Here is a 13967-nt window from a genome sequence, read left to right on the forward strand (position 1 = left end):
AAACAGGCTGAAAAACACATTGCTTTCCCTCATGATTATTCAATCCGTTACAACAAAAACGTTCTGTTCACTGCTTACATGAATCAGAGAGGGATTGAGCTGTTGGACCTGCTTATTCACTGTCGCTAAATTTCATTATTTACCAAGAGTTTGGAGTTAACAACAGATGAGAACAGCCCCACTTGGATGCTCAATTTAGTAAGCCAAATCCTTTGTAGGATTCAACGCAATCACGAAGGGTTTCCTCTATTGGCCTGAAGGTCCATCCTAGCTTTTGAAGTTTCTCCGAATTGTCTACAAAATTCCCTTCCACTTCCACAAAGCTACAAAACATCGAAACACGGAAATAATAAGTTCCAACCAAGGTCAACTGGTCAAGAGAGTGTAAAACTGAAAGGACGAACATTACGAACAGGAATTCAGTGACATTAGAGTTAAAATCCAAGCCCTCTAAATTTTGTGCATGCACGCAAGTATTAAATCGATATGAACACCGTTCGCCTATATCATGTCTAAAGGTGTGGTTACTGAACGAACTGAAGGACTATCATAACATGAAAAAACATTGGAAATTTATTGTTTTTGACAAGTCATGTTATCATCCTTCTCTTGTTAGGCTATAGAAGTTACAAGAGGAACGAAACTGTATGCTTACATGTAGGAGACAACAAAATTATTTCAGAGGAGGCGACTTACTTTTTGGGATAAGTGTAAGTTGGATATAAGTTCTTCAATATGTTCATCATATCAGAAACTTTTATTGGATGTGAACTGCAGATGTATCGTCCAGATGCCTCTGGTTTTTCATATGCCAGAAGAAGAGCATCAGTAACATCGCGAACATCCACAATATTTCTGAGTCTATTTTCAACGGTGTCATGATCCCCTGCAGAAATGTATTTATTTTTTAAAAAACACTGAGCATCTATGATGTTGTTAAACTGAACAGCTTGATTTTAAGTAGATAAAGTATCTTTCCAGCTATTGATTAATATGCTTTATGAATAATCAGAAAACAAGCAATAGAGAAACACTGTTGAGTAATACCATTTTAATCATATAACTGAATTTAAAGTTTTAAACCAACGGGAAACTAAGATGACATGATAACCCTACCTTTGAAATAATTAAGGACTTTACTGCTTGCATTTACTGTAGACTGCATCAAGGGTCCAAGTACCAATGACGGGCAAATAGTTACAACATCTAGCCCCGTTTTTTCTGCATAAGCAAAGGCCTCGCATTCTGCCAGAGTTTTGGAGAGGTTATACCAATCCTGCAGGGTAATTGAAGAAAATAATTTTTAGGCAAGCCAGAGCAGGACCTAGACCCCGACGACGCGGAGGTGGGGAGGAGGAAGCAGTGGCAGAGAGAGGGATATGGAACAAAGGGAGAGATGGCGTGCAGGAAATCCATGGCTGAATGAGCTGCTTGAGGAAGAAGGAAAAAAATTGGGGAGGAGAGGAGAGAGTGAACCAAGAGGGTCTTTTTGGATAAGTTCACAGCGCGGCGCTGTGTGGCATCGCATGTCGGCATCGGAAACTCAATGGCGTATTTGGGACCGGGATGAACCCCTTTACATTGTTCTGGGACCCGAATATGCATTTTAAGAGTTTAGGGACCTAAGTGACATAGAGGTACAAATTTGGGGACCTGGAGTGCACATTACTAAAAAAATAAGGATAGAAGGCATGGACAGTAAATTTCAGCATGTGGAAATAACACACAATGGGATCTAAATCATATGGTGCTTAACTGTAAATTAAGACTGCATCACCGAAATAAAGCTGTACTAATCAGTTCAGCCAACATATTTGCAAAAATAACTCGAAAAGCTTAAACTGCCATGAAAGGAGTCAACTATGAAAGGAAAAGACAATTCTTGTTATATATCTTGATATTCGTACATAAATACTAGCATGAGCAAAGACACTGCTATACTAAGGATCAAATGTATCACCTCATTCTTCCTGCAGTACTCCTCATCTGACCAGCTATCTTCATCAAAAGCCTTGCCCTTAGGCCAGTTAGGATTATTGGACACAGCTGCAATAGAAGACACCACCACAACTCTACCAACTTTTGCCTCATAAGAAGCCTTTAACACATTGGCAGTACCTGTGACAGCAGGACCTATGACTTCCACCTGTAAAATGTACAAAACTTACATTTATGTACAAAATAGCATTGAAAAAACAAAAGAAATGTATGTAACAGATTGCATGAGCATAGGACTAGATAGATAAGCTAAAATGATGCTGTGCTGAGAAGTGATAAATCGTCATCTTTTGCCATAATTAAGCTTGTGGGGAAACACAGGCCCCAAAAAGAATGGTCAAGATATCGCACATTTCACGCTTGTTTATAGATATTCAATGAATTAACATTTTTCCTATAAATGCAGAATTGGAAATTTGAAGGAATTTTTAATATTTCCCTCGTTTATCAAACTAGATCTTTAGAAGAATTATGTGTGTCAATTTACATTTCACATACAGTTGGAGCCTTGCCAGCAATTGCATCAGTTGCACTCTAGAAACAACCACATTGAAGCATCTATAACCGCCTTATTTGACCTTAAAACTCTGGGAATAAAATATAAAATAGATGTTTTTGACAAATTCACCTCGGGGTTGGAGGATCGACCAAAGGGAACAGGGCTAGCTACATGGAAGACACCCTCACAACCAGCAACCGCTGATGCAACGCTGTTGTAGTCCAACAAATCAGCTTTGAGAAGCTGCAACCTTTCCCCAGCACCGTCCAACGCCTTGAGATGAGCATTCTTGCTAGCACCTACCAAAGAGACAAGCTATAGCTTCACATTTGTAAAAATAATTTCTCGGTTCACGATTACAAAACAAAAATCTTGGTCCATCATAACAAAAAAAAAAAGAAAACTTGATTTGCCTTTGTTTGTCAGGTCCTTTTTTTTGGGCCTGCTGTTAGTGAGCGCCCTTTTCCTTTATTTTTCTGTTTATTTCAGGCTTTGTATCTGAACTTTAACTTCTTTGTAGCACAAAGATGAGCATTTCTTCTGATTCTGCATATTCTTGGAAAAAAAACATGTGTAGTAAGGTAGGAGCTTTCTGATTTTCTTTAGTTGTCTGAGCTTCTATTTCATTTTCTGGCTAGAAAACCGGCAACTGCGTGCAGTATGTTTTACATTAATTTCGATGGTAAGGGAAATGTTTTCTTTTGCATAATTTATTTTGCCATACCTTTCAATGGCTGAACAGTTCCTACTACTAATATAATTGACACTGTACGCAGTTCCTCCTGTATATTCTCGGAGGGGGGTGGGGGAGCAGCATGTATCCCAATTTTAGAATTTAGAACTACCTAAGGCTATCTTCCAAATCCTACGGACTACGAAAGCTGTAATAGATTAATCTCCCACCAATTCCTACGATTCCCCATCACCCTGAGGACAATACATTATCTCAAGTTCCCAACGAGGTAGGACCACACATAACTTGTTTTGTATAAAAAAATCTGGATCTGAAAAAAGGCTTCTTCAACTCCCAAGGCAATGCAAAAAATCGAATTCTTTCCGTGCGCATATACATCGACTACGGAGGAATCGCCCGCCGCGCAGCCAAGAACACCGTGGCGCGACGAACAGATGGAGAAGAGGTGGGTCTGCGAGCCATACCTGGGTCGCGCACGGTGCCGCGCACAGAGTAGTAGCCCCGGGAGAGGAGGACCTTCACGAGCCACGACGCGATGAAGCCGCCCGCGCCGGTCACGCACACGCTCTTCCCCGCCGCCTCCATTGCTCTTGGTTCGGTTGCTCCTTGACTCCCACTCCCAGTACTCTGTTGAGGTCACGCTCCCGCTGAAGGAGGTGAACGGCCAAGTTCTGAGTCCAGACTCCAGAGACGTCTGGGCGTGGTGTCATCCATTTTGTACCCTTTTTATTTTTCAGTTTCTCTTTTTGGTTGGTATTAACAAAGTTCTTTTTTTTTCTCGATTTCTTCTTGCTGGGATGGTCCTACCAGCCTCTAGCAGTTTTGCATGGAACAGTTCATTTTCTATTTAAAATACAATCTAAATGGGGTTGTTTGGTAAAGTAGACTCTTCATTTCTTTTATATTTCAAATGTCCTGATGGCTTATACGGAGTATCCATTATCAGATAAAGTAGTTTTTTTAAAAGCATAAAAATTGAGCCTGATTTATATGTTAATTTTTCGGATTCAACGCTGGTCTTACATAGCACAAAATCGGCCTGCCACTGAGCATCATCTCCAGTTGCTGGCCTTCCAGCCCACCGTCTCTAGCTACATGCCGTTGGTTTTCGAACAAAGATCACATCAAGACATATCGGATGTAAGTATGTAACTGTGATAGGCTGCTACTCGTAGCAACATGTCCTTAAAGATGATTTGTGGGCATATTTATATCTGGGAAACCATCTCTTCTTAATAAGCCTGCGTTTAGTTTGTGAAAAAATTTGCACACCAACCGTCACATCGAATTTTCGGACACATGCATGAAGCATTAAATATAGTTGAAAAAATAACTAATTACATAGTTTAACTGATTACCACAAGACGAATCTTTTAAGTCTAATTAATTCATAATTAGACATTAATTATTAAATAACAACGAAATGTGCTACAGTACTCAAATCTAAATTTTTCCACCAACTAAACACCCCATAAACTTGGAAGACCATCTCTTCAGCAGGTCTATGATACTATGCAGTCATGTACCTATCTTGGGTGGGCATTGCAGATGCATCTTCCAGAGGCCTTCAGAGTTAAATAAGCTAGAAAAAGACCATCGGCTTTGTTCGTCTGATTTATCAGTCAACCAGCCAGCAGTGCTTTTCTCTCATATCAAATCAGTATCAGCCATCAGACAACAATATTTTTCTCTAACAACAAATCAGCACTAACTACCAGTCACAGCTAGCCAAACAGAGCGAAAGCTCTCGAGTTTGCTTTTCGCCGCATGACCTTGTCAGACCCGGGGCAGCGGGACTGCTTATAGACATAGAATGTTCTAGAGTAAGGGACAACTCATGAATGTACCTTACCTCTCTTGTAACTATCCGGATAGGCGTAGAACTAGGCACAGTACAAAGGAAACTACTCGATCGTGCTGTAGTAGGACTCCAACTGTACTTGGCTAGGACTTTCCATGTAAACCTGTTCCCCCGGATATATAAGGGTGGGCAGGTACCCCCTCGAAACACATCAACACATAAGGCAATACAAACCACCACATATGATGTAGGGTATTACGTAACTCGCGGCCCGAACATGTCTAAATCTTTGTGTTCATTTCACCATCGAGTTCCAGAGCCGTCGATCCCTAGCTACAAACCTTACTGCTAAGGGTATCCCTGAGCAGGCTTGACGGTAAACACCGACAGCTGGCGTGCCAGGTAGGGGACTCGGCGAGTTCATTGACGAGTTCGATGGCCACCTTCGGCAGGGGACTCGGCGAGTTCATTGACGAGTTCGATGGCCACCTTCGATTTCAACACCATGGCGCCTTGAGGAGGCGGCACCTTCGTCTTCGGCTCGTGGGTCTGCGTCGCCAATGGTTCGGGCAGCTTTGACAGCCACCTAACCAACTCTCCCACACTGAAGATGTAACATCTCTAAAATTCATTAACCAAATGCACTCGCTAAAAATCATTCTCAAAACCTATTGAAAAAAAAAACTTATCTTTTGAGCTCAAACTCCTTTGCCATCTAATTTTCACCATGCATCTAATCTACATCCAATTATCTTTCTCTTTTTCTTCTCCATAAACCATTTGCTCTCTTCTCCCCCTCCACGTTCTTGTGCTTGCACATGCAAGCTGCACACGCACAAGCCATCCAAGCCAGGCCCCTCTTGCTGTGCCCATCTCGCCATGCTCGAGCAGCTCACTGCCGCGTCCACGCCTCTGCAGCTCGCAAGGCCCGGCCCCCCTGCCGTCCTCATTCGCGCTCGCAGCACGCAACACGCGCGCCCCTGTTCCCACGCGCTCCACGCGCCCCGAGATGCTCGCCGCGCCGCCCGTCGTCCGGCACAGCACCACTGCCGGCCACTTGCGCCGCCCACCTCTGCCGCGCCATTACTTGGCCTGCGCGCCATCGTCTCAGCGCTCCGCAAGCGACACTCGCTAGCTGCCGTCCGGCCACAGCATCTCCATTAAAGGCGGCCGGAGGAGCGCTGGCACAGCTCACCGCGGTCTGCCTATAAAAGGGCACCCCAGGCCGCTTGCCATCGTCGTCCTGAGCTCGCCGAGCCGCTCCGCTCCGCCGCTCACCTTCTCCCTCGCCCCAACTCCTTCTTGCTTTGTTCTTCAGCAAGAACAGAGCCACCCGTCGATCTCCTCCATCGAGCCAGCCTGGTTCAATTCCTCCTGCAGTGAGCACCGCCACGCCCTCCTCTACCTTCCCAAAGCCGCGCCCTTCCCTCTCCCTACCTGAGCCGGGCTCCCCATGAGCTCCAAGTTGCCGTAGCCATGGCCGCCGCGGCCGCCGTAGCCAACCCCCGTCTCCCATGCCCGGAGTCACCCAAGTAGAACCCCCTCACCCACCTCTCTCTTCCCGTATCCTCGGATTCGAGAACGATGGCCGGAGCTGCTGCCGGCTTAAGCTCGAGCGGCTCGGCCATGGCGTCCTCGCGGGGAAGAACACGACCTGCACCTGCTATTGTGCCTCCTCTGTTCATTCTCCTAAGCACGAACGGGCTTGGTTCTTTATGGACCAAACGCACCGTTGCTGGGCTGTCCAGCCCACGTGCCCACAAACTGAGCTGGGCCACGTTGTGCTGCTGATTATGGAACGTCACACACTTAAGCAATACACTTTTCTATTTTCGGAATTAATTAAACACTCAATCTTATAACTCCAATATCTCATCCATCCATGCTCCGATTCAGTCAATTCTTTTTCCTAAATTCTCATAAAATCATATACTATCCAATCCTTCTATTTTCATCTCCCGGTGAGCTCATTTTATTTTATGTTTGTGTTTATTTGTGTTTGCTTGTCGTTGTGTCGTTCTCGTCCGTAGCTGATGGAGTGACCGAGGAGGAGAACGTCGAGAAGTTTGGTGGACAGTACTGCGAGCCAGAGTACGCGGAACAGTACCGCAAGCCGGAGCCCGAGAACGAGTACCGCGAGCAGGAGCTCGGCCTTGAAGACGGCAAGTTCAATCTCATCCTTTGATGCATATTTTGTCCCAATTTTATAAACACAATCTATTGGCCTGTTTTCAAAACTGCATATTGTTTTGCTGCTAAAACCTGGTTGGATAGCCACTCTTTGATTGCTTTGACCATTCCTTGATAACCTAGGTTTGTCTCTGAATATGATTTACTCTGTTTGGATGATAAACCCTGCTAGAACGCTTAGGACCCGGTTACCCATTGCACTTCAAATATTATTACAAAATATTTTTAAAACAAAGAAAAGCGTGAGTATCAAAAAGGGAAAAATGAGATTTTCGGAAAATAAATGAAAGACATGTTTAGAGGAGATGGATGATGATTCCTGTGTGGGACGCCAAATGGTGTGCTCATACCTGTGTGGTTGAGCAAGGTTGGGAGATATCCATCTTGTCACAATTAAGGACCGAGTTGATATGTCATTTTGCCTAACTCAACTATCGTGCAAACCACTCGACCATTGTATGTGGCAACGGCTTAGCATAAACCCTACTAGTTAATCTGATAGCCACCAGGAGAGCTGAAAGCAACGGGTGGTGAAGGAGAAGGGATAAGATCGCGGTGACTTATGCCCTGGTTAAACCTCGGTGATAGGTCAATGACCCCTTGGTGAATCCCGTGTTGGCTAGTCAGGTCTAGCTAAGGTGGGTGATGGCTTTGTTGGGATCCGCACCAACACTAAGGTGATCGTCCTGTGGTACCCCGCTTGTGGGTAAAGTTGCACACCTCGGCAAAGTTAAAACCTATTCGAATAGCCGTGCCCACGGTACTGGGCGAGTTACGGTTTGGTCACACAACTAGTACTTCTTTTGGGAATGGATGGGTTGGCGTGAGTTGTTTTGGAAAAGTTTCCGGCAGCGGTGCCGTGTGCTACTGCGGATGAGGAGTCCGGTAGCAGCCTATAAACTTGGATCTTAGGTGGATTAACCCTACATGCTACCCGGTACAAATTAATTGCTCAGAGAATCTTTTTCTTTCAAATAAACCCATGCATAAAAATTAGCTTTCCACAAATTAAACCCTAGCCTTATCCTTGATTTATCCTGTGCATATATTCTGTTTATACCCCCTCCGTGGGTGTGGTTGGATTTGCTGAGTACGTTTGTACTCACTCTTACTTAATTTTTATAGAGAGGGATCCTGACTTTATTTCCGAGAACGTTGAGTAGGGGTTCCGTTTTGCACCCAACCTTGCATGTGGATAGGGTCACCTGCTGTAACACCCGGTTTACAAAAGGATATAAACCGAGCAATCATATACGTGTCAGGATCAAGTCACACGTATATACAACAGAATGAACAATATATCACAGCACATACCACGTAAAAAGATATAATAAAGCGTAATACGAATGTTATTTATTACATTAATGACAAATGTCTGATACAGAGTATGCGGAAGCGTAAAACATGTACAAAACTGAGCAGGGCACCATAGGGACGTCAGCTGGGAGACGACCGCCTAGAAGTCCTCGTACTCCTGGTAGCTCTGCGTGAACTCCTCCGCATCGCTGGAAACTGAGCAGCAGTAGGGTATCCCCAAAGAGAACAAGAGGAAAAGAGTAGAGCAGGCAAGAGTGAGTACACAACTTTTACTCAATAAGTATAACACAAACTATGAGGCTCTAAGGTTGGCTGACTCAACTGCATTAGCTTTTAAGTCTTGGCAAAGTTTTATTAGAGCTATTTACTACAAGTTGATGAAATTACCATAACCCAGTTATATAGTAATTTATCAAAATTAATTATGAAGCTACTGAGAACCAAACCAAACCAAACCACCCGGGGAACCAGCTTAATCAAAAGGAGATAACCCCACTAATCAAAAGGAGGATCTGGGCCGCTCATAACCGTGAGCACAGCTAGTATACCAGTTTTACACTCTGCAGAGGTTGCACATCTTTACCCACAAGTCGTGAGTTACACTAGTTGTTCATCACACTTAGGTGAGATGACTAGCAAACACATTACGAGGCCGTTACAAAGAATCTCGTTGGTAAGGCGCAACCATGAAGGGTACTGGATCAGCAACTATGGAGCAGGTCTAGTGGGTGTCAAGCACACAGCACAGACGAGGCCACTCAGTACGAGGGCCATAGAAGCTTACCACCCTTGCCCCGTAGGTAAGTTACTCCAAACCAAAAAGACCTAATTAGTAAGCCAAGATCGTCTCATTCCAGTCTTGTGGTAGCGCGGTTGTCCCAGGTTGTCGCTCTATGAACCAGTCCTTAGGGAGAGTGGCCAACCAAGCACTAAGCACCGTGCTGGCCCCCCCTAAACCATGTTTCTATAAAAACAAGTTTTAACGAGACGTGAGCCACTCAAGCACACAGCACAGAGGGCCACTCTCAGAATTAAGTTGCATATACCATTAATCAAATTAATTAAAAAGGACCAAGTGTGTTATAGCGCGGCACCTAGCACAACTAACCAAAATGCAACCCAAAGGATATATATATAAAGGATATAAAGTGGCTAGGAAAGTCCTTATAGGCATACAATATTAAAATGCAGTATGAAATGGTATTTAAAGGTGATATGATGCTCATGTTATACTTGCCTTCCTCAAACTGCTCCTGCTGCTCGAAGTGTCCCGCGGAAGCTGGCTCCTGGTACTCTTCCGACTGATCAACGTCTACTCACGATTGCAAAGCCAAAACAAGTCCAGCATATACACATACATTCAAACAAAAGTAAACTCTAAGATACAGTACATCATTACATAAAAACAGCAAAAAAAACTAGGCTAAAACTATTCTACGCGTTACAATGATCGCGTGGACATAAAGAATACATAAAACGGAGCTAGAACGCGAAATCTAGGGCTAAAACAAGGTTTAAGGACTAAACTGCGAGAAAACTAAGGTTCCAGGGGCTTCTGCGCAAAAACTAGAGACTAAAACATAATTAAACCTTAGATCTAGGGTCTAACGTGCAAAAAGACAGGGGTTGGACGTTGGGTTCGAAAACTGGAAAGCTCAGGGGCCTAAACGCTAAAAACATGACTGATCTCGAATTATTTTTGAACTAACGTGGACTGCGGGTTGATTCCCGAAAAGTCCAGGGGCTCTTTAGAAAAAAGACCAAAGCGAAGCGGTATCTTCTATTTTGGGCCATCGGATCCAGATCTGGCGGCTCAGATCTAACCAGACTCGCGAACCGGTATCTACGGATCCGGATCATTGGATCTGGATCGGGTGGCCAAGATCTAAACTGGGCACAATCTAATCTGGGTCGCTTATGCTGGATCAGACGGACATGAGAGGTTGGGCACGCGAGCGGCGGCGGAAGGTCGCCGGCGACGCGTTCCTGCGGCGGGGACTCGCCGGAGAAACGCGTACACGCGTTCTCGGCCATGGTTTGGGCTCGGGTTTGGTCCTAGAGCACGAGCGCGGCACGAGTAATCTACCTGGGCGCTCAGAACGACGGTTTAGGGTTCGGCCAGGCCTCGCCACGGTGAGAGGCGGCACTGGGTTGCCGGCGAGCTGCATTCCCGCAGTCCCGGTCCTGTTGCGGGCTCTATTTTGGCCTAAAAGCATCTACACGGCACACGTAAACTAACCAGGGCATTGGTTTGGTTTTGCAGCACGTGGATTAGAGCGGATGCTATGGCGCGGCGGCGCTGCAGAACCACGGCGAGGAATCCTCGCACGCGCAGAGAGAGAAGGAAAGCGGAAAGGGGCACGGCGTGTTCCTTAGCACCCCATGAAGCTGTGGCGGCATGCAGAAGTCGAGGATCGGCAGTGCCGAGGTAGAATCGCGGCGGCGCAGGGGCGGGTCGGTGGCGCTCCTCCACGAGAAATTCCCATGCGTGCGGGGCTGAGGTCAGGAGAGGTGGGCTCGGCAACGCTCCTGGTCCCACGGCGGAGCTCCTGCGTCGGCTTGCGGTAGCAGAGGCGCGGTGGAGCGGCCGGACCACGGCGGCGCAGGGTTCTGCTACTCCGGCTCAGGTGGCGGCAGCCCTGAGCTAGGGTTTGGTGGCTGCTGCGGGTGGGTTAGGGTTCAGGGGAGGCTGGGGTGGCGTTTAAAGGAGGGCGCCGGGGGTCTCGGTGTGCGGGCCGTTGGGCACGCGGGCTCTGTTAGCGCGCTCGGGAAGGAAGGGAGGTAGGGGATGGCGCCGACAGGTGGGTCCGGCGGGACGGCGAGAGAGCGCGAGCGACGCGTGGGCGAGCGAACTGAGGCGCTGACTCATGGGCCATCCTCGTCAGTGACTGCGTGCGGGCGAGCGGACGCTGCGCGAGCGAGCGCGCGGCTGCGGGAGTTGGCGCTGACATGTGGGGTCACGCTGTCAGTCACAGGCGGGGGCGCGCTGGGCTGGGCCGGAGGAACTGAGGGAGCGGGTTGCGCTAGCTGGGCTGGTTGCTGGGCCACGGCGGGGAAAAGGGAAGAGGCTGGTTTGGGCTGCGTGGGCCGGACTCGGGGTTTACTGTTCCATGGTTTTCTTCTCTTTTTCTTTTTCAAACTCCACTCCAACTATTTGAATTCAAATGAAATTTGAATTCAAACCCTAAGCACTCAACCAAATAAAACTTATACACCAGCATGAATGCACAAACAAGTTTAAACCTAGAAAAAATTTAATTACTTGTGAAAGGAATTTAAATTAAATGCAAGGGTAAGCATATAAAACCTTAGAAAATTAAATAAAGCCAATTAAATTTATTATAAAAGCTGAAATTTAAATTAGGGTGTTACACCTGCAGGAAGCTTCGTATGGCACAAGCCTCTGATGACCTCTTCGTGGTTCACGTTCTTGTTTGGGTTTTAGTTCTTGTCATCGCGATAGTGGCACTTCATTGCCCATTACCGTGTAGAGTTGTACGGTGATGTACCATCTGATGTAATAAATGTGTTATCAGCCTCCTGGGACTGATATTTGTATCACATTTGAGTCACCTCTTATGAGGGGACATTTCAGAAGATCACCACGTCGGAAGATTCCAACAAACTCGCCGGATCAGACGATCACGGCATCATGTTGCTTCCCGACCTAGCCAAGGAGATCGAGGCAAAACTCGAAGACAGCTCGAGTTCCACTCGAACTCTGATCAATTTCAAACCGAAACATACTCAGGTTGGGACTCTTCTTGCTCAACCCGTTTTCGGTTTGCGCAATTCATCTTCTGCTTAAAAACAGATGATCGGATCCATCTATGAAAATAGCTTGGATCATCTCCTCTGCGTCGAAAACCACTCAGTCACCGCTAGCCGAGAGGCACCAGTTTTCGACGTATACACAGATCCAGTCGAGTCATCTCAAGACGGCCTGGATTTCGTCACCAATGCGCTGGCAAAAATCCAATTTGAGTCATGCAAGAGTTATACTCTTGCAGAACTACTAGATAACCTCCGAGAAGTTGCCAGCATTGACGATCTTCCATTTCAACACGGTACTCCCCTCGAAACCGAGAGGGAAACTGGGTCCGGAGAAACTGTCCTAGCTGATTACGACTCAGACCTGGAAAGTTTCTCCCCCGAACATTTGGTTCCAGTGATCATCCAACAACCTGAAGCTAGTTAGCATGACCCAAACGAAGCCTTTGATCAGATTTCAGCAGACAATCTGACCCAAGACGCTCCACAAGATGAAGATGAAGCTACTCGCACAGCTCGCAGGGCAAGAAATCAACGTAAAGGGGAGCGCAGGGTTCAAGCTGCCGTACGCGCCCGTCTTCCTCCGCGCAACCTCAACAACGAATTCAACAATATCGCAGACCCTGTCTTCAAAACACCAATCGCCGCGATGACAGAAGCAACCTTGCGACTCATGCAAATGCCTCGAAACCCAGAGATGGAACGAGTCGAAAATCATACCAAGAACGCTGTTGAACAACTCGAGAGACAAAACCCGTTGTCCTCGCTTCATGGTACATGGTCAAGGGCCACGGCAACGGTCATACCTCAGGCAAGCCGTACTCCTAGAGGCCGCCATCGTCAACAACAGCCGGAGCAGCAAAATCAAAGAAATCAAGAGGATCAGGAAGCCGCGAGCAACCATCGCCCCAGGGGTGGCCAACAGCCGGCAAACCAAGCTCCGGGGCCCCAGCCAAATCGCAACAGCAACAACAACAACCGCGGGCGCAATAGGGAAGAGGTAGCCGACTCTATAATGGACGCACGGGACATCATCAACGCAAGACGCAGATCGCAGCTTGCAGGCAACTCCGATCGCTTCCAAGCCCTCAGCAAAGTTTTCAACAACATCGAGTACCCAAAGGATTTCAAGCCTACGAACATCCAAAAGTACCACGGTAAGCAAGACACTGCTCAATGGTTACGTTTATACTCGACTGCTATTAGTGTTGCAGGGGGAGACACCAACACCAAGGTCCTCTACTTCCCGATGGCTCTGGAGCCCGCACCCCTCACGTGGCTCGAAAACTTGGCGTGCGAGTCCATACACTCGTGGGATGACCTCAAGAAGGCATTCATCGACAACTTTCAGGGGTCGCTACATCGAGTAGCTACTCGACACGCCCTGTCCATGTGCAAGCAGGAGCAAGGCAAGTCGATCAGATCCTACGTCAAGCGCTTCTTCGACACAAGAGCCACCATCCCCAATGTCGCCGACGACGACATCATCGACTACTTCCAAAGCGGCATCACCGTCCAGTCCCTATACCGTGACTTCGGGCGTAATCGCCCCAAAATGGTAGTGGAGCTACGAGACATGATGTAGCGCTGGGCGGACGAAGAAGAGCAAGAACGCAGTCGCTTCCCACACCGTAACAACGACAACAATGGGAAGCGCCACAACAACCGTGGAGGGCCCAGTAACCATCGGAATTCTG

General features: G+C 46.9%; 1 protein-coding gene across 2 annotated transcripts; it reads right to left on the reverse strand.

Annotated features, from left to right (window-relative positions):
- LOC120671158 (cinnamoyl-CoA reductase 1-like) lies at window positions 1–3889 on the reverse strand. Of its 2 annotated transcripts, none has more exons than XM_039951431.1 (6): window positions 3656–3889; window positions 2627–2796; window positions 1961–2146; window positions 1117–1276; window positions 697–796; window positions 1–323 (listed from the first exon to the last, which is right to left on the reverse strand). In XM_039951431.1, the coding sequence occupies exons 1-6, from the start codon at window positions 3774–3776 to the stop codon at window positions 191–193; spliced, it is 870 nt and encodes a 289-aa protein (XP_039807365.1). In that variant the 5' UTR covers window positions 3777–3889; the 3' UTR covers window positions 1–190. The 2 variants fall into 2 exon arrangements, with proteins under 2 accessions (XP_039807365.1, XP_039807364.1); XM_039951430.1 differs by having other exon boundaries at window positions 697–886.
- Between the last annotated feature and the right edge of the window lie 10078 nt (window positions 3890–13967).

Source organism: Panicum virgatum, chromosome 4N (genome assembly GCF_016808335.1).
Source record: "Panicum virgatum strain AP13 chromosome 4N, P.virgatum_v5, whole genome shotgun sequence".
NCBI classification, from domain to species: domain Eukaryota; kingdom Viridiplantae; phylum Streptophyta; class Magnoliopsida; order Poales; family Poaceae; genus Panicum; species Panicum virgatum.

Coding starts and splice junctions, on each gene's coding strand:
- LOC120671158 (XM_039951430.1), bottom strand. CDS start 3,776: ATGGAGGCGGCGGGGAAGAGCGTGTGCGTGACCGGCGCGGGCGGCTTC. Junction 2,797..3,655: donor CGGCACCGTGCGCGACCCAG/GTATGGCTCGCA, acceptor TCTCTTTGGTAG/GTGCTAGCAAGAATGCTCAT. Junction 1,277..1,960: donor AGTACTGCAGGAAGAATGAG/GTGATACATTTG, acceptor ATTACCCTGCAG/GATTGGTATAACCTCTCCAA.